Source organism: Phyllopteryx taeniolatus, chromosome 23 (genome assembly GCF_024500385.1).
Source record: "Phyllopteryx taeniolatus isolate TA_2022b chromosome 23, UOR_Ptae_1.2, whole genome shotgun sequence".
Taxonomy (NCBI): Eukaryota; Metazoa; Chordata; class Actinopteri; order Syngnathiformes; family Syngnathidae; genus Phyllopteryx; species Phyllopteryx taeniolatus.
This window is the reverse complement of record NC_084524.1, coordinates 2,108,237-2,128,258: the sequence shown is the minus strand read 5'-3', so window position 1 is coordinate 2,128,258 and position 20,022 is coordinate 2,108,237. Positions and strand designations below refer to the sequence as shown.

The following is a 20,022-nucleotide window of genomic DNA, read 5'->3' as shown; positions in this document are numbered from 1 at the left end:
ATATTTAGTGATGGGAAGCCATTTGAGCATTTGTCTGTAAATGGTGGAACATGGAGCTTACATGTGGCTTATGTCTTTGAAATTCACGTAAAACAATGCACGGAATAAATTAGTCACACACTCGCTTGCTCTGAACACATGCTTTTATCCATCAACATAATTACCGTATTAAAATACAGTATAAACAATATGAACATGTACTTACTCCAACATACTTGAAAACAGATTTGCTATTTTGCAATCAATCACATCTTAACGATTGCGTTAGGGTTAGTGAGCACAAATTCTGAGCAGAAAATAAGGATTGTTTTTAGTGTTAAAATAACATTTAAGTTTCATAAATTGGCTACATTATCAACTTACCTTACATTGCCTTTTGGAAAAAGATCCATGCAAAGTTTGTTTTTGTTTTTTTAACCTGTTGCAGGCTGGTTTGCTCAACACTTTCTCAGCAGGGCACTTCTGGTATACTGCAAAGTACAGTGTCCACATAGATTTTGCTTGGTTTTTTTTTTTTAACCCTAAGAAAATACACAAAAATAACCCTGTTTACAGTAAATTGTACATGCTCAGACTCAGAGGTAGTGTGTGCGCGCGCGCGCGTTTATTATTGGCACTGTCTATTTCTTGATTTTCTTCTGTCGGTCCAGAAACTTCTGTCTTCTTTCAACAGGGATTTCGTCCAGACTGATTCCATGGTTACTGGCCCTGGAAGACGCAAACACAGCGACTTCGGCGACCTGCCAATAAATCAGTCCTGAGCGTACGTGTCTGTGTGTGGGTCCTTACCCTCCCTTCACGTCCGGGGGAACAGGCAGAGGTTTATTGAAGCCGTCTCGCCCCACCAGCCAAAAGGTGTCCTCTGAACCTTTCACCTAAAAAAGCACATATTCAAATTGTCAGCGGGTCATGTACAGTAAGCATTTATTTTATTTATTTTTTTAAAACATGCACAGTAAGCCTAAAAACACAACATGGTGGACAGTCGGTACCTGAGCTTTTCTGGTCTCCATGTGGTAGCCCAGTTTGAGGCTCGTCAGGACCTTCACCGTACTCAGACTAATGTGGATTCTGTATGCTGCAAAAGCACGAAAAAGCACTTTATTCAACATTCCCAAATGATTGGACGGTTTGGATGAGCTGTTTGCACATACAAAGTCCGCTGGCTTCCATGTGCGAAGCGGTGGTCACAGTATCTCCGAACAGACAGTACCTGGGCATCATGAGACCCACCACGCCTGCCACAACTGGACCTGGACACACACACACAAATCGTTACACCTGGAATGAAAACATGGAATTGTACGTGTGCTATTATTTTAAGTGGACTCCGTTTGTTTATTCTTGTGATTTGGAGGATCAGACTCCATTTATTGACCAATTTATGAAATTCCACTGTAAGGTATGAAACGGTCTCGTAACAATGCCAATGTTTACATACCAGAGTGGAGTCCGATTCTTATCTTGACTTTAATCTCCGGCATGTGCTTGATCTTAAACGTTCCAATGGAGTGCAGGATATCCAGCGACATGTTGGACACCTCGGCCGCGTGCCGATGGCCGTTCCGGTTGGGAACGCCGGACGCCACCATGTACGCGTCTCCAATCGTTTCCACCTGAACGTGCACAGCAAACTATGAGCTTGAGGTCAAACTTGCGTTTCAAATGCTCCCTGGAGTGGAGTCCTACCTTGTAGACGTCATGGGACGCAATGATGGCATCAAACATGGTATAGAGGTCATTGAGCAGGTCCACCACCTACACACAGGACAGGACAGGACGTATCGGAAGGCATTGTTAAACGACACGATACATTGGTGGACATTTTTTATATGACATGATATATCGCAAGTAGGCATTTTTTAAACAACATGACGCATACAAAGGTTTCTTTTTAATGGCGCGAACAGTCAGGCATTTTTTTTTTTTAAAGCATGATGTATATGGCATCTTTTAAACGACAAAAACTAATGTGTTGTCAGGTTGTTGTTTTTTTTCCCAAACAATGATGTATAACAAAGGTGTCAAACGTAGAGCCCGCGGGCTGGCAGGGGTTTCAATGCGGCCCGTGGAGATAGAAAACATTCACTGCTATTTTGGTCCACTGGAGGGCGCAGTGACTGAAAGTCGTAGCATGAGTGGTCATTCTGTGAACGCACTGCATTGCTCTGTCATTGGTTAAATTGTTGTCACATGGTTTATGAGCGCTGTCTCCGTTTCCCCTATATTTGGTTAAATGCGGTGACGCTGCTCACTTTTTACATTATGTGAGTGGATTTCAAATTGAAAATAAAGTGAAATGTGAGGCCAATTGTTTCTTTTTGCTCTGCTGTCAAATATTGCTCACATTTAATTGTTTTAGTGTGTTAACTCGCACTGGACGTACTTACGCGTCGTCTGCGATGACGTGCCAATAACGTTAATTCAAACCGAGTACAGCACACGAACGCCGTATCAAATGTATAATCGCATATTGGGGCTAACGATTTGGGCCCAGTGAGCAGTGGCCAATATTAGCGGCGCTAGGCTGACGTGTGCAGTTACGGGGCACAATGTGTTTGCTAATCACCGCACGCATTTGTGACTGGTTAGAGATGCAGATTTGTACCCATTTGTGGATTGAAATGCCATATTTGTACCTCGATGGGCTCGCTGAGAGCCGAGATGGTCGTGAATCCGACGATGTCGCTGAAGTAGAGCGTGCAGTCCGAGTAATGCTCCGGGCGAACTGGCTTCCCTTTCTTCAGCGCCTGAGCCACAGACCTGTCACCGTCATACTGCACGTTAACTATATACAAAAACGTGGCACTCGACCATTTCCCAAAATGTCAACAATGACGGCAATGTGTCTTACTTGGGCAGCAGTTGTCCCACCAGCTTGTCCGTCTTGCTTCGCTCCACCTCGAGTTCATCCGTCCTTTCTCGGATCAGATCTTCCAGGTTGGAACTGTACTGCTCCAACATCCGCAGCATGGAGTCAATGATGTTTGCTTTCCTCCCTCTGTTGATGCCCCGAAACTGCGGCCACATGAAAGATGAGAAGGAAACGAAGTCATCTTCGACATCACATCGACCCGTCCTACGAAAGAGCACGCTGGGAGCCGTTCCACCTGTTTGAAGATCTCGTCGAAGCTCGGCCTCTTGGCGGGGTCTTCGTTCCAACATTCGTTCATCAGAGTGAGACATTCGGGCGGCGCTTCGTCCACCGAAACGATGGGCCGGCACAGAGGGGGAGGCTGCTTCAAGCGCTCCAAGATCTCTGAGAGACGAGACGGGCGGTCTGAGTCAACTGCGCACGCAACAGAGGATATTCCTCACCTAGGGCGGGCATGTCCATCATGGGGTAGGGGAGCGTTCGCGATATCACTTCCTGTATGATGATGGCGAAGCTGAACACGTCCCCAGCCATGGTGCCTCCTCTGACGGGGCGCCTCAGGATCTCGGGTGCGGTCCACAGCAGCTCTGGCACAACACACACACACACATTTGAAAATGGATTCGATTCGATTCGATTCATTCATTCAGTCCAGCGGAAAACATTGAACACACATTTTGGCAAAAATCTCCCCAAAAACTTATGTAGTCATTATGGGCTTTTACATGCAGAATTTTGGGGAAAAGATCAAAAGCGCTGTGGATACTTAGCCGACGAAGGAAACTTTCACAATGCGGAAGGGCAGACGGACGGACACCTTGCGGGTCCTCAGAAACGTCCAGTCTCTCCGAGTGAAGGATCATGGGAACCCCGTAATCCGTGATCTTCAGGACAAAGCGCCCGTCGACCAGACAGTTTGTGGACTTGAGACGGCCGTGACTTAAACGGCGTAAATGGAGATGCTTCATCCCCTGAAACACACCCGTCCATTCCGGTCAGCTGCGAGTTCTGTTGGACCTCAACGTGGAAATCGCGCCGTCACCTTGATGAGGTCCATCAGGAAGGACGACTTGAACATCCAATCCAACCTGATGTCGCCGTCGGCCAACAGGTCAGCCAGGCTGCCGCGAGGGCAGTGTTCCACCACCATGGCAAAGATTCCAGAGTCCACGAACATGCCCAAGTAGAGGTTGAGGTTTTCGTGTCGCATATCCCTTAACTGCAAATGTTGAATTTCAGAAACCTGGCGGAGTCCTGCGGCGCTTCTCCGTTATACCTGGCTGAAGATCATCTGTGTGTGTTGATTGACGGCTGTCATATTCCCCGCCGCCGGTAACTTCTTCAGCCAAACCCAGTCACCCTGATTTGACGATACAGGAAGCGATATCACGAGGGAGCAAACACGCCCGGTCAAACAGCAAGCGCCGTACCTCCAGTATTCCGATATTGGAGCGCTCGGGGGTCGTCAATATGTAGCTTCTGGCGATGGAGCGGAAAGGCGTTTTGATTTCAAGAAGACTTCTCATGATCGACTCGTCGTTCAGCTTCTAGGGAGTCGATGAACAGCACAGTGTGTACGACGCGCACCCACACCGATATCGGTATCGGTGCCGATTATTTAAACCTGTACTCGAACTCGGATCTCGGAAAACAATGCTCTGCTACTACACACCGATAACATAAGCGGCCTGACAAATAACTTTCAGGCAAACGGACTAGGACGCACGTCAGCTGCGGGCAGATACTTTTAAGGTAAACAATACAAATACAATATGCAATACAAACCTTCATGCTGACTTGAGTGTCGATGAAGACGACGTCATCCAGCGTCAGAATGACTTTCGAGGTGGTCTCTGCTCCCCTGTGCTTCCTGCGCGAACGGGTTGTGACTGAATGAACCATTTCGTGAAGACGACATCAGGGGGGTCTGGACAGCGCGCACTGAGCTAACTCGCGCGGCCGTGTAAGAATACGTAACCGTGCGGCACAACGAGGCACGCTCAGTAAGCGGCGTGCTTACTCTATTTTCCATTCGATTGTTTAACAGTTATGGCCTACAAGTGCTTTTCATATGAATATTTACTGCCAAGGCAAATCGAAGGAACTCCTATTTCAAGTCGTTTCTTTACCTGATCCAAAAGAAAATGGCTCCGAGCAGAAGGCAGATCAACGTGAAGAAAAACAAGCCCGCCACAGCGTCTGGGTCTACAGAAAAACATAAAGTATCACCAACTATTGATGTTGCACTTGACACGTTTTTGATGTTGCGCGCGCACACAAAATATATCGCGGCCACTTTAAAATACACCGGCGAGATGACAAAGCACCTTTGCAAGCCTCGTCTGGATCGAACCAACAGGAGCGGGCCCTCGGGGGTTTCCCTCCCGGGAAGTCGAAGGAGCGCCTCAGCGGCTTCAGACTTCCGACCGGCCCGATGACGTGCGTTGGAGCGAGCGTGTGCGTGGGCACAAGTTTGTCGCCGTCACAGTCCAACACCACGTAGCCGGCCCGCATACCGTTGCCACCTCTGCCGCCGTACAACACCTGGCGGCGGCGGCAGCGGCGCGTTAGCGACCGGACACCGCTTGGGTTCGGAACGGGGACCGACCTGATTGAATCCCTGATATTCAAAGCCTCCGTCCAACCGGAGCAGCTGATCGCCGGTCACCCATCGCCCGCCGACCGCCCGCCGACGCTCCTCCACGGCCTTCGCGACGAAGTAAACCATGTTGAAGATGGTCCCAAAGAGCGGCGACACCTGTTGACAATTAACAGCCACGACAACAACATGAGTTGTTGCTGTCAGTTACCGGCCGGAGCGTGCCGTTAAGTTCCGTGCCTCCGTTGCCGACACGAGCGATCGGATCTCTCTGTTCATTTGGGCCTGACGGAAAGCTTTGTAGAAATTCTGATCCGACGCCATTGTAACGGTCAGAACGGAGCCGTAGGCGTGACGAAGTCGGGTGCTGCGGCTCAGCTGGGGGAACGCCGTGTCCTTCAATAAGGAAGGAGACAAAACGTTTCAGCCTGCTTGAATTAAATATCGCACAACACGAAACGACAATCATTATGTAATGCTTTGGATCTTTGGGTCTTGCGACTTTTGTGTCATTGCAGTAATGGCACACCCCGCGGGCACAGGTGGCAAATTCAAGGTGCAGCTACTGATGTTGGCCTGTCGTAAAAACGTCAGTTACCTGGTAGGGCAGCGCGTACAGCAGGGCGTCGTAAGGGATGAAGACGTAGCCATCAGAGACCATGCCCATATCGAGAGCGGCCAATAGGAGCTTTCTCTGATCCTCCCCACCAATAAGGACGGAGCTCATGCACAAGATGACCACTGTAAAAAACACAGCCACTTCAGGGCTCACGAGGCCTGATTTTGTGATACGAAAGCAGTGCTTACCTTTGACCTTGTCCGCATCTCTGATTACTTGAAGCGCATTCCGAGGGCCGTCCTTCGTCTTCGTTTCCATGGTGACAACCGGGCCGACCGGTAAGCCCAGGCCCCTGAGGGCGGAGGCCACTTCCTGTCCGGTGCTCCTCCAAATGTCGACCGGCGCTAAGACGGGACGGAAGAGAACACAGTTGCTCAGCGAGCTTTAAACCCTCACGACGAAACGTGACCGCATCCCGTTCCCGACCTGAGATGACGCCAACGTGCGCCCAGCGAAAGAACCGGAGCACCGTGAACAGGACCCTGCTGGGGGGAGGGACGGGCGGCAGGTTCGGCCAATCGGCATCGAGGCAGCCGGGCGAGGCCAGCCCCGCCTCCCAGTGTTGAGCCAATAAAGAGGCGGCGTGACAAAGGGCGGGGCTGAAGGGTCCAATGTAGGCGTGACCGTAACCCTCCATGTCAACAAGTTCCGTCAAAGCTTCAAAACCACAGTGGCCGGCAATTGTTAGTTTGTGAACATTTCAGCTCGTGTTAGCGAGTTTGCTTTTGCATGAGATACAGAATATGGGTCTAGTTCTTTTTTTGTTTTTTAGACAGTATGTACATCATTTCCCCCATTTCAACAGACTTCTTCCCGTGAAACGCACCTCTGGAAGTGGAACAGTCCTCATCAAGCAGTTTGACATCATACCAGTAGCCTTGGCTCAAGCCGCCATCACTGCGTAGCCTGGACAGTGCCAAGTTGGCGGCCGCCGTCGGCATTGCCCTGGAGAACATTGGATCACAGGACCAGGGACCGATGAGAGCCAACTTGAAGGTGGCGCTCCAAACCTCTGCAACGCTTAGCCACCACAAGCACAGCGCCAGCAACCACCTGGCCAGCGGCATTGTCACTCTGGAAGGGCAAAGGGGGACAATCCAAAAGGCCCAACTGAAAACACAAAAGCCTGTGTGCGTGTGTATGTGTGTGCGTGCAGCTAATCTCGGTTTCAGGGATATTTTGACGGGATTAAACACCTCACCAGAGCAGTCGAGCAGCCAGCAAACGTCACACTCGGTGCTCGTCAGCGTCAAACTGGAATAAAAAAAAAAAAAAAAAAAAGCACTTTCATTTGAATTCTCGCGCAACCGAAGGACTCGACCGGGTCTTTGTGCTGGACTCTCACGGGGAAAAATATACGAGGCGGCCATCGTTAATTCCCCCACAAGATGAGAAACAGCAACATTGTCAGGTCACCCTAACTGCATATCGTAGTCCAGTGCGAATACAAATTCGACATCCACATTTCACTGATTTAACCTCCTCTAATCAGGAATGTCCTCCGTCTATCAAACACACTTGAAATTTTAAGAGTGAATATTCAAACGGTCAGCAAACGAAGACCACCATTACCTTCGTGTCCGAGCTTCATTTGTCTACAGAAAAGCCTGCAAACTGACGCCGAGTCAGGCGGAAGGAGCCAGCAAGCGGCAGAAAGAGGCTTTGACTTTAATCTCGTTTAGCTTCAGGTGACATCTAACGAGCGCTTGATGGCCGCGTGCGCGTGCGAGCTGGCGAACCCGGGCCCGGACCTTCCAATCAAACGTTCCATCATTTGGCCAGCGGTGCCAAGTTGAGAACCAACGACACATTTTTTTTTTTTTTTTTTTTAAAGATTTTTCAGACATCTGTACTTTAGGGAGCGGTTTACATTTTAAATCTCTACATTTGAAAACACTTTTTGGGTTGTTAGTATTAGCTACGTCAGCATTTTTTGTGACTCAGTTCGCAAACAAACAGTTACGGGACTTTGTTGCTTTCTCGTGTGGCAACGTGATTTGTTAAAAGTTAAAAGAGGGAAACGATTTTGTGTGCAGAGAAGTTTTGCTTTCATTGCGCCAAGTTATTAAAATTCTACTCAAGTACTGAAGTGCGGCTGCATTAGCGACTACAGATGACGGCACGACTACTGTTGCTATGCCCAATGTCATTTTTGTCGACGTTTGCATGGTTTTTTTTTGTTTTTGTTTTTTTTAAATCAGGCTTTGCCAGGAACTCTGCAAGAGTTTGACATGATTATATTACTGATCCAGGACACATATTGCACATTAGGGGAAAAAAAAAAAAAGAAACCTGCCAGCACACGACCAAAAGTGGATACCAAGGTTAATTCTTCTGCCATCGAGTAGAATATAGGCAGGATGAGCATTCCATCGTTCTGCCCGTCAGTATACGATGCTTGAATCAATAGATGAATAAACATTATTTGTAGTAAAACCATTTTTGGACCAATTGGAAATTTGAAAAAAACAAAAAAAACAATGGCTACACAGTGGTTGCGAATCGCTGATGTGAAGAGAACTCCGTCTCAGCTTTGATCTGGACCCTACTTTCACCGGGTGCAGCGCTTTGCCATCGAGAGCCGATCTAATAATCCGGCTCTCTGGATTACGTCCGCTGTCCCAGCTGGTCTGCGGCCAGGAATAGCGGCGGCATTAGCCCGGTCGGGAAAGGACTGGAAAAGCGAAAGATAAGTGCTGTTCTCATTTACAGAGTCAAAAAGTGAAAGGCGAAAACAAAAACAAAAGAGAGAAACAGTCAAATGACTTCAACTGGCTTTAATCGGTTCACCGTGCGGACACACACACACACACACACACACACACTTCTGTTGCGATGTGACCTCAAATAACTCAAGAGCATGGCGAGGGGCGTTGCATTCTGCGAGTGGACAGCAGAGCCGGCAGCCACGACCGTCATAAGGACATTTTTGTGTTTCTGAAGCTGGAGTTGTCCCTAAAACAGAACACAAATACAGCGTGATATTATTATTTTTTTTTTTTAGCAAATAGCCATGAACTTAGAATTTTATGGCTGTAACACGTTCCAAAAAAAGTTGAGACAGGTGGCGAAAAAGACTGAGAACGTTGAGGAATGCTCATCAAATTAAACACGGGTGAACGGGCTCATTGGGAACAGGCGGGTGCCATGATTGGGTAAAAAAAATAAAATAAAAATCATACATACCGTAAGTAGGTAAAAAAAAAAATCATAAATACTACTACTACTGCGGGGGAACAATAAACAGCACAAATGGGAAACTAACCAAACCTGTAGAATATTTATTTCCGTAACCTAACGGTATCAATAACATTCTATTTCCGCAGAAGCTGACATATTTAACATAAATCACCATGATGATTTCGAACACTGCGTATTCAATTCTATTCATCACTTATCATCATTATTATTATTTTTGCATTACTTCACCTTTTGTTGTAAATCTCTCCAATTTTTGTATACTTTACATCCACGTTGGCACTGGAGAAGGAGCGGCTTCCAATCTCGTTGTGCGCGTGTACAGTGACAATAAAAGGCCTTCTCTTCCGCGGCTTTCATACCTGAGGCTGTCATTGTGAGTCTTGTACTCCATGATGGTGTTGGCAGGAAGGTTGAGAACCCGTCTTAAAGTGTCTCTGATTCTGGACGTTGTGATGTGATCACTGGACGTCCTGTTCCAGATTGAAAGGAAGTCCTCCTGACACACACAAACGTACATACAGAACCCACTGCACATATTGTAGTCTCCGCGTTAGCTACGGTACAATATGTGCCTCTGAGAGGCGGGGCCCGTCGGGTGGCGTGCGACGTTGTCAAGTCCCGCGTGCGAGTGCCTGGGCGTGAGCTGCGGTCAACAGCGGCTCTTGCGCGAGTGTGTTCGTCGTGTTTTTGTTTTCCTGTTCTGCCGTACCTTAAATACTCTTTTCACTTCACTAGGAGCGGTGGCGTATTCGAAGTTTACTTGTAACACAAAGCAAAAAAAATTTTAACTGTAACTTGAAAAATGGGTAAGTTAAGGTACCGCTGTACGTGACAAGAAATTTGAGTTTAATTTTCATTTTAGTTAGCATGATGCTGAACTACATTGTCCCAAGCAACATTCCCCAACCTTCAATGTTGTAAATTCCTTGTTTATCGCCGCTTGTTCCAATGGAAGTTTTCCGACTTTAAAAACGCGCAACCTCATTCCAGCTGCACAAACGGCAATAGCCTTGTCATACCTGGAAGCGTATCGATACGACGGCGCCGCAGATTTCCTCCCCCACCATGAACTGCTCCCCCACCATGGCGAGAATGATGTTCTCCCAAAATCGGCTCGCTAGCCCTTTCCGAAGCCGGATGATCCACTTGCCCCCGCTGCGGTTGTACTCGTCCTGAGAGGACGACACGGACCCTAACAAATTACAACGAGGTCCGTCACGCGTTACGTCAAGATCTCCTCCAAGCGACCGTCCTTTACCTCCCACATAGGCTTGATGCCCTCCTTGAACAAGTGGAAGTCGCTGTGTCCACTCAGCTCTCCTGGACGCACCAGATGACTGTAGAACTTCCAGAACTGCTCCACCTGGACCCACAACCTTTTTAACACCGGACAAACCGGGGGAAACGAGCGCGTTCCCGCGTGCGTACCGATGCCACAGTGCCAATCCGTCGGATGTTTTGCTCGTAACTCTGCGTGCTCGCGGGACGACTCGGTGTTCTTCGACTGTACCAGAAAGTGTAGTTGTACTGGAGGGGGTGTTCCCCTGCGGCGGGACTCACCGTCTGCATCGAGACACGTGACACGCACACATGGAGACACAGCGACAGACTGCGGGCATGACGCGGCGGTGACTTCAAGGTGCACCTTGCAACAATTGCTGTTGTTGGAGACTTGTCTGCTGTCGGGACGACATCTCGTCTCTTCCAGGCCTTCGTTTGGACTGCGAATGCAAATACAGGAGCGTCACTCTTATTTTCCAGATGTCATTTGCCGCGTGCGAGCGACGCGAGTGATTCGAAAACATTGAACATTGGCTCAGCAATCGTTTCCTCTCCGATCATTTCACAACCAATGCAAAAAAGAGTTTGCATTTTATAACATCTTTGGGTAGTTATAACGAAATGTCATTCCTTTTTAAAAATGTGAGCCTCTCTCATAATATGATGTCGCTTGATGGCTAAAAATAAGCACAATAATGGCAAAAACTGATGGGGGGGAGATTTCGTTTCGTTTTTTGTTTTTTTTCCAAACTTTGTTTATTGGGTTTTACAAGTGAATACAACTATCGAAACATTTCCAAATTGTGCAAAGTTGGGGATTACTTTCCAAAGAAGCACACAGCTCAAAGGTTTAGTGACACTGGATTTTTGGGGATTGTTTTGAATGACTTAGTTGTTTCCCCCCCCCCCCCCTCCAAGAGATGGATTTTGCAGAATATATAAGTATTACCATCATTACTATTTGAATTTCCATCACACTGTGAAGGGTGTAACAGCACACATTTATTTGAAGTGTTAGAAGTGTAAATCCTTCCTTTAAAAGCGAGGTTCACCAAACAGTTCAGTTGGCATCATATTAAATCTGATTATTTGCTTTCTACTTATTGGTCGAGCGGGTAACAATAATAATTTTATATATCTATATAAACACACACACACACAATTGTGGATGACTTAATTGTGTGAATGCTTGAAAGTTATACATGAGTTATATTTTCCTTATTTCTCAACGTTTCAACAATCTGTGAATCACTCCCATTCCTCATATTTCAAAATAAAAGCCTGAAATTTAACATTTTTACCCACCAAAACTTTCACTTTTTCAACCAAACGTTTCCTCCTTTTTGAGCCAAAATTCCCATATGAAACATTCTCCATTATTCCCTCAACCTTCCAACATTTCTCGACAGTTTGAAACCATTCTGACTATTCAACTTGATCCAATATCATTCCAAATGATTCAATAAGATTCAACAACATTCCACATGATTCCAATCAGCATTTCAGCATCCACACGCCATAACTCCAGAAATTGCACAGTCTGAAACGCACTTTACATTTGATACCGTCTTGATAAGATATTAAAAAAACAGCGTACTAGCAAATATAAACAACCAAGAGTGGTAATATCATTAAAAAATATATTTGTTGTCCCGTTCTGTCTTTGAATGTGCATATAAAACTCACTGCCAATGAATCCACCTGTGTGACTATCCGTATGCTAATTGTTAGCAGCTGTTTTGAAGATGCTTTTCTTCGCCTAACTCGCGTTCTCAGTGCAGTCTTACCACTCCAGCGGGTCCATTCCTTTTCTGTCGGATACTCTGCAAATTCCCGGAGTTTAGCTACATTCTTTTGTTGTCGCTTTGTAAACTTTTAACTCCCACTCTTGGTTCCCATCATGCGTCACAGTTCGCTTCCTGCAAAGATCGACAACCGCGCATGCGCAGGAATAAGTGACACTACGGCAGCCGGTAAAGGGCAGGCGATATTTAATTTCGATGCACAATATGAAATTAAAAATATATTGTATATTTACCAACATTACAATTTGACGTGATTAGCTCACTAAACTGTTTAAATATCACTAGATAAGTGACAAAGTCACTCAAACAAGAGAGGAGACAAAATCGATATTTTTAATGACGTTCAGACATGACAACCGAAGTCACATGACATCATACAACATCTTAATTGGCTGCACACGAACTAAGGCGAACTAAGGTGATGGGAAGAGAACACTTGTGGGGAAAGTACACAAAAGTCAGTAAGAGGAAAACTGTTCAACTCCGTTAAGTCCACAACGAATTGCAATAATTCTTTGATAAGAAAAAAAAAATTACCATTCTGACACCTAAGAGACTGTGGCTGCCCACAAGTTTGCTATTTGTAACATCAGAATAACTAATTTATATTTTTTTTGAGAAAAAAATGTCATGATCGTGTCAGAATAAAGTCGTACTTTTTCAAGAAAAAAAGGCAGTAATCTTTACAATAAAAAAGGCATATTTTGTCAGGATAGTCATAATCTTACATGACTACATTTCTATACTCTTCCAAGAGATGTGAAAGTCATCGTTTAATGAGGGAAGAAAGTTATATACAACTTTATCCTCACAATATTACGCCTTTTATTCTGGAAGACACCTTTATTTCAAAAATAAAATAGGGTTTTCTTTGTGCAAAGATGGACGATTTATTTGATAATAGTACATAGTGTGATCAGAGCTTTTAATTGACTTAGAACGAAGGTAGGTAGGAGTAATTGGTTTGGGTTTATTTTATTGGTGCACCTTTCCCCATATGTAGGTATCCGCTTTTTAAAAATGATATGAAATAATTGTTTGCTCATCATTTTGCAGATCCTCAAGCTACAGCTTGTGCATTAAGGGTGTGAGAACCCCCGTTTGAGAATCACTGAAATAAACGATAGAAATGCCAGCCGAGGTTCCAGGACACGGTGACAGTGAGTGCATAAAATAAATACAAAAATAAATACATAAATAGTTAAATAAAGAGCTTGATTGTGATTAGGTAAGGTATACTGAGATTCTGGTGTGCTGACGTCAAACTGCGAGGGGACTGTGGTGGGTGAGCGAGTTTGTGCGGTAAGTGGGGGGGGGGGGGGGAAACCGGGAGTGGTCAGAGTCATGATTGCAGCGCGGTGACGTTTGCGACCTAGCGCGTTTGTGCGTCTACTTGTCGTCGATTCGTAGCTTGAAGGACACGCGGCCGGCGAATTTGTCCCGCTCGCTGCCGGGGTCGAGCGAGTTGGAGGTGATTTTGCACTCGACGTCGATGTCGGTGTTGAGAGACGCGTTCAGGAACTTGACGGCCACCAGCGGCTGAGTGTAGTTCACCTGACACACACGCAAGAAGCAAAACGTCAACATCCAACATTCCAACGGTGGCGTGCGTTAGAAGTAGAGACTTAGCTGACTTTATCACCACCTCTTAACATAACATAAAATAGTGTACGTCGTGCAATATCATACACCGGAGACGCTGATTATTAAGTGTATTAATGTGTGCTGATCGTGACAGACATGTTTTTCTACTCGAACTATGAACCAATCAAGAGGATGGAAAAATGCTGACGTTATTGTGGGCCAGCTAGCTTTTGAATTTTAAATTTGATCGGCGAAAGAAGCAGTCCCGCTGATATAGTTAAAGTTACAAGGGACCGCACGACTGATTCTGAAAGATTAACATGGCAACACAGAAGCTGGAATCTGATTGGACCAAAAAAAAAAAAAAAAAAAAGAGAGCAAAACACCACGGAATGAAGAGAACAGACTGTTGGGAATACGGCGATACAATTTCACGGAACAAATTCAGTATTCGAAATTCGGTGGTAAATGTAAGTCATTGCTTGTGATAATGTGGAGGCCCGCAAAGAAGACCTTGTTGGCCCACTAAGTTCTATGCAAGAAGGTAGAATGACGTGTAGGTTTGTGTCACCTGAGCTTTCTTGCCATAATAAGGGTAATACATGAGGTTGAAGGTTCCATTTGCAGGAAAATAAGACAGAGGTCCCATTTTATCGCTGTCCTCCCTCTGCACACACACACACACACACACACACACACGCAGAGTGAAAATAATAGCCTTTTGATTGGTCAAACAGGAAATAAACATTTGCAAGTACAGTACTCCATTAAACATCTAGGGTGCTTTTTGACAAAGAGTTCTGCCACGGCTAAAAGCTGCTTTTCCTAGCTATGAGTGACCGTTTCATAAATTAAAAAAAATAATAAAATAAAATCAAAAAATCGGACTTCTACTTGTAGGCTACATTGTGAGCTCAGCGACGTTCTATTCGTCTTCTCCAAGTTTGTAAAACTGAGGAAGAGAGGAACGAGACACGCCGTGTACACAAAGCGACAGACAGATGTGCAGACAGACAGACGCGCAGACAGACAGGCCTACTTTGGCGGCACAGGTGACAAAAGGTGACTGTCCGTCCTTTCCCGGCAACATCCCGATCACCTACAGGTAGACAGACGGACGGCTTGTTAAGATGGTTTCAAACTCATTACCAGTTACTAAATGTCAATAACAAGCTGTAAGAGCTTTATAGATTTTGAAGGGAAGTGAAATGCTCTTACTTAAAGCATGTGACAGACAAGTTATTGAGACACCACGGAACTGTTTGAAATTGTGGGGGGGGGGGGGGGGATGCATAATGTTTCTCCTCTAAGGCAGTACAGTGAAGCAGTGGTTAGCTTGTCTGCCACGCAGTTCTGAGGTTCGGGGTTCAATTCAGTTTGGAGTTTGCATGTTCTCTGGGTACAATGGCTTCCTCCCACATTCCAAAAACATGCTTGTTAGGTCAATGCAACATTCTAAATTGTCCGTAATCGTAAATGAGAGTGCGAATGCTATATGAGGCCGGTGATTAGTCCAGGGTCAACTGGGATAGGCTGCTAAAGAGGATAAGCGCTCGCAGACGTAGACAGAGTAGCACAGATCTAGCGCCCCCTGGTGGCTTGCTTGTGACCCTACATCAAAGAAACGATGGGCAAATACTGCTTGCAAGGTAAAAGAAAGAGCGGAGAATGTGTGCACCAACAGGCAGCCATTCACAAGGTTGCCACATACCCGGTTGAGTTTGATCAGCACGCAGGGCTGTCCTCGGCTGTAACCGTAGAAACGATCGGGAAGCCCCGAGCAGTCCTCCAACATTGACCGATTGAACTGACAGGAACGCTTTGGATTATTCCGAACCTGTAGACAGACAAAAAGAGAGACAGTTGAGGCAGAAACAGACAGACAGCTGGGTGAGAGACAGACGGGCTGACCTCTCCACTGTCCTCTTGGATGAAGTATTGATCCGGAGGGCAGTTGTTGTTCATCTGAACCTGCCGGTTGTCGTCGTATGCTGTCGACGGACAGAAAAATGGACCTGAATTCCCCATTTGTACATTGCGCCATTAAGCAAATAATAAGTCAAGTCACAACACAGTATGAAGAAATGCCTTTTTAAAACGGAATGAAAACCCACTTGAGGTCACCCGTGTCTCGGGAACGTTTCACTGGCCTCAGCATCAACAACACATTTGTGCAGCACAAGAATATTGTACGACGGCAACATTTTTGAAAGGATTGAACAATCAAATTCTGAACATAAACCAAAGCATGCACGGTGGGAAACAAAGCCAAAATTATTGCAAAAAAGGTTCCTTGGAAAAAAAAAAAAAAAAAAAAAAAAGTCATTTGATTTTTTTTTTTCTCGATTCAAATCATGTTTGCTGTTGGTGCATAATTTGTTTATAATTCCACATACGGCCTTTTAAAAAAAATATATAAGCTCCACACCGGGGTGTTTTTAAAATGATTCTTTCAAAAACACAACAAATGGCGCACTATCTGGAAAATGCAGATTTGAAAATGGAAACAGGCGAAACTCGTCAAGTCGTGTTGTTCAAGTCAGTCGAGTCTCATTAATAAAAGTCAAAACTCTTCAATCTTCAATCTGATTGGAGTCTCCCAGTTTTATACGCACACAACGGGATCATGAACCGTAACCGACGAAGGGGCTTCTTACGGGACAAAAACGAGTCGAGATTTTGCACGAAGCCTTCCCAGCTTTGCGTCTCCGACAGAGAATAGGTGAGCTCCAGCTGGTTGCCCCTCGGACGAATCATCATCCCTGAAAGACGGCGACAACATGGTTTCAACCAATCGCGGGCCGGACCTCGTCAACCAATCATAAGCCATTTCTTTTCCCACCTGGGGTGACTAGGCGGTCCTGCCAGGTGGGCTTGTAGTCGTCCAGCGTCAGCAGCATGATGTACATGGTGAGAGTGAACATCCCGGCCAGAAACAGGTAGAAGACCAGGTAGAAAAGCAGGATCAGACCTGGGGAGGTGGTGGGCGACACTCATTATTTGGGTCCAGGACGGCCGTCTCCCCTCCCCCGTCAAGGATGTCGATGTCTATAATCCTCTTGTGTTGTTGAGCCCCACCCCCTGCTGATGACCCAATTCAGAATGAACGGAGTGGAGGCTGCCATGCGTGTTGTTTTTTCACTTATTGACACTTTTGAGCCATCAACAGCGGAGTCCTAAAATCCTCTTATCACGCAAATCCAACATCGAACGACCTCCCGTACTTTCCAGCCCCTGCATCTTCTCCCCCCCCCCCTAATCGTGAACCCCGCGAGAGGGTCTTCAAGAGGAGCCCCGTGGGCGCCCACGTGGGTCCAGACTCGCAGGTCTCGTGCACACTTAAAGTCGTTATAGTGTTGCCGTCTCTGGAAGATTAACACGTTTGGACTAACAGGATTGCCGCAATCCTCGCACTGATCTCGCTCGGCAGTACTGGACCGGGTCCAGGCCCGAGGAGTGCTAGGCTTTCCGTTTTCATTTTCAACCCTTCAAGCTTTAATACAGTGAAGCCCCCGTTTATCGCAGTCTACTCTCGTCCCATGAGGTATGGGTGAAAATCCACCGAAAAGACAATATAGAAAACACGTTGAAACCGATTAAAACCGTTTTTAAATATTGTAAACGTATCTGAAGACACACAAAAAAATGCGACCGTGAAATATATAGTGCATTGGCAACCGTGGCTCTCCTTTCCCAAATGCCAGGACAAAAATCATCACTTAAAAAACCTGCGATATAGCCGGGGTGCGAATGACGAACCGCGATGGGTCCGCAAAAATGATGAGCAATAAATGATGTGGTATCATTCGCGAGAACATAAGATTGTGATGTATTATACAACGCTTATATTTCTAGCTTTATCACGCGCGTTCTCAAGTGGGGCGGTACAAGGTGACCTCAGCAAAATGTTTGCTGCTTGGGAGCACATACCTCGGGTCAAAACGTTTGCAACATGTCTGTTTCTTTGCAGTATTTAAATAAATAAACAAACACCGACCGTGCTCTTGTAAATGAGCTCCTCTATGTTGTCAGCCATGTTGTTAGTGCAAGCAGTGCGCGTCAGATAGTTTATGGGATGAATATCCAATTCTAATCAATAAACAGGTCATGAATATTGAGACGGCAACGTTGGCCGTAATCACTCGCGTGGCATTCGGTGCGCATCGTAGTGTTTGTGACGGACACACTTCAACAGCGCTGGTCCTCGGAGGTATGGAAAATGTTTGAACAGATTACAATCCACTCAACTGCGTCCCAGCAAATAATCCTGATTAAAGTGTACACACACACACACGCACGCACGCACGCACGCACACACACAGATTTTCCACCTCTGTTCCTTGCGCTTGTTCATCTGTGTGTGAGCGTGTGCGTGTCCTTCAGCTTCCATCAAGGCCAAAGCGCCATGCCTTGGTGCATGCTGGGATGTATGACATCATCAGAGGGGGTTATGCAAAGAGTGGATGTCCTTATGTTTTCTGCGTGTGCGCGCGTGTGTGTGTGTGTGTGTTGAAAAATAAAAAATAAAAAATAAGGTAACGTGAGAGCCAGCAGGGGGCAGCTGGTGTCAGTTCTCCATCCTTGGAAATAAAACAATCATAATGACGTCGAACATCCAGAAGCACACGTACAAGTAACACTGATTAAAAAAAAACTCAATTAAACGCAATTTCTCCAAACATGCCACGACTATTACATTTACATTTAAGATCCAATGTAAGTCAAGCAAGACTTTTTTCTTTTTTTTTTTTGCACGCTATTTGGTGTGCGCGTGCGCGTGACTCACCCCAGCTGGCCGCGGTTCGACCGAGCAGCTCGTGCGTGCGCGGGTTCCAGAAGAACTCTCGCCACTCGCCCGAGCCCTTGCGGGCCTCCTGCTTGGCGGCGGACATGATGAAGAGGAGGTGGAGGATGAAGGCCTGGCTCGCGCGATGATGATGATGATGACGATGATGATGAAGATGGCGATGGCGAGGAAGATGCTGTGCGATGACGGGCACGGATCGGGACGAAAACGCGAGGGGAAGGGATGCGATGGCGTCACTTGCTGCGCACCTCCCCGCGTGACGTCACGCGCGTCGCTCTCTGCGCGTGCGCGTAACGCCGCGTCACGCACGCGCGTATTGTGGGAGGGAGACAGAAAAAAACAAGAACACTCATTTAACATCGTCAATGTTTTGGACACGCTATGACACATTTGACTGTTTTCCACATGCTTCGTCCCGGATGATAGACAGTGCTCCCTCGCTATATCACGGCTCTCCTATTGCGCATTCAATGCATTGCATTGATGTAAAGGTTCATTTAAAAAATTTAATTAAATGCACCGAGTTACATATTTAATCAGTACAATTCATTGAGTCATATGAAACTAAAACTAAATGAGTTAGTTCATAAAATGTACAGTGAACCCTTGCCTACTCGCAAATCTTTCTGTAGGACTTAGCGAAACTACAGGCTGTACACATTCTTTTGTGCTTTCCTTATAAGGCGTCAAGTTAGCGACGAAACTTGGCCACTGGCTTGACAGCGGCATGACGGAAGATTCCAGAAAACGTCCAACGGGCAAGCAAGGCTGCTTGTGGAGTCGATACAAGAGAAAGCAGGAAGGTAAACTAGCGCCGCAAGCTCAATTTGAACTTAAAGTTGGAATCTAACATTCGAGGTTCCAACGAGTCAGGGTGGGAATCAAAAACCGATTCCTTGTGAGAACTGGCTCCCGGTCATTCCATTCCTAGGAATCGTTTGCTTACCTGGCGATTCCCTTCATCGATTTGACCGGGGTGAGGCCGCTTAAAGCGCCTCGTCCTCGGCCGTGATTGGGCTCACGTCACGGCAAGAATGACGGAAGCGCAAGGAGGAAAAAATTCAAAGTCTTGAGAACCGGCGGTCACTCACGCTGGCGAGGCCTTGCTCTGACACTCGCTTCTCTCGGCTACCCCGACTCCGAGAAAACGACGGTAAACTTCTCAAGAGGATGCGGAGAAAGGTCCAGATCACTAATGGCGGTGGTGATCAGTTGCTAATTACTAATTGCTCAACGTCAAGTACAGGAAGT

At 46.3% G+C, this 20,022-nt stretch overlaps 3 protein-coding genes across 8 annotated transcripts; all 3 read right to left on the bottom strand.

The window, feature by feature from the left end:
- Positions 1-125: 125 nt before the first annotated feature.
- Positions 126-8,549, bottom strand: LOC133472338 (retinal guanylyl cyclase 2-like). 3 transcript variants are annotated; one of them, XM_061762975.1, is made up of 25 exons: positions 7,666-8,549; positions 7,295-7,347; positions 6,920-7,167; positions 6,520-6,750; positions 6,282-6,437; positions 6,073-6,215; positions 5,715-5,870; positions 5,484-5,633; positions 5,203-5,419; positions 5,005-5,080; positions 4,661-4,745; positions 4,306-4,422; positions 4,152-4,235; positions 3,918-4,094; positions 3,642-3,846; positions 3,319-3,462; positions 3,111-3,259; positions 2,855-3,018; positions 2,640-2,763; positions 1,690-1,758; positions 1,442-1,616; positions 1,155-1,253; positions 993-1,078; positions 790-875; positions 126-708 (listed from the first exon to the last, which is right to left on the bottom strand). In XM_061762975.1, exons 3-25 carry the CDS (start codon positions 7,158-7,160, stop codon positions 621-623), a joined length of 3,222 nt encoding a protein of 1,073 aa, XP_061618959.1. In that variant the 5' UTR covers positions 7,161-7,167; positions 7,295-7,347; positions 7,666-8,549; the 3' UTR covers positions 126-620. The 3 variants fall into 3 exon arrangements, with proteins under 3 accessions (XP_061618959.1, XP_061618961.1, XP_061618960.1); XM_061762977.1 differs by having other exon boundaries at positions 3,693-3,846; positions 7,666-8,546; XM_061762976.1 differs by lacking the exon at positions 5,715-5,870.
- Positions 8,550-8,855: 306 nt separating this feature from the next.
- On the bottom strand, positions 8,856-12,532 carry eif4e2rs1 (eukaryotic translation initiation factor 4E family member 2 related sequence 1). Of its 4 annotated transcripts, none has more exons than XM_061763022.1 (7): positions 12,363-12,527; positions 10,940-11,015; positions 10,723-10,857; positions 10,553-10,657; positions 10,314-10,466; positions 9,654-9,790; positions 8,856-9,048 (listed from the first exon to the last, which is right to left on the bottom strand). In XM_061763022.1, the coding sequence occupies exons 1-7, from the start codon at positions 12,377-12,379 to the stop codon at positions 9,009-9,011; spliced, it is 663 nt and encodes a 220-aa protein (XP_061619006.1). In that variant the 5' UTR covers positions 12,380-12,527; the 3' UTR covers positions 8,856-9,008. The 4 variants fall into 4 exon arrangements, with proteins under 4 accessions (XP_061619006.1, XP_061619007.1, XP_061619008.1 ...); XM_061763023.1 differs by having other exon boundaries at positions 10,314-10,486; positions 12,363-12,521; XM_061763024.1 differs by having other exon boundaries at positions 10,314-10,486; positions 10,855-11,015; positions 12,363-12,532.
- Positions 12,533-12,699: 167 nt separating this feature from the next.
- Positions 12,700-19,972, bottom strand: atp1b2a (ATPase Na+/K+ transporting subunit beta 2a). Its single transcript, XM_061763017.1, has 8 exons — positions 18,751-19,972; positions 16,807-16,935; positions 16,622-16,726; positions 15,876-15,955; positions 15,676-15,801; positions 15,004-15,063; positions 14,536-14,631; positions 12,700-13,934 (listed from the first exon to the last, which is right to left on the bottom strand). The coding sequence occupies exons 1-8, from the start codon at positions 18,854-18,856 to the stop codon at positions 13,770-13,772; spliced, it is 867 nt and encodes a 288-aa protein (XP_061619001.1). The 5' UTR covers positions 18,857-19,972; the 3' UTR covers positions 12,700-13,769.
- Positions 19,973-20,022: the final 50 nt, after the last annotated feature.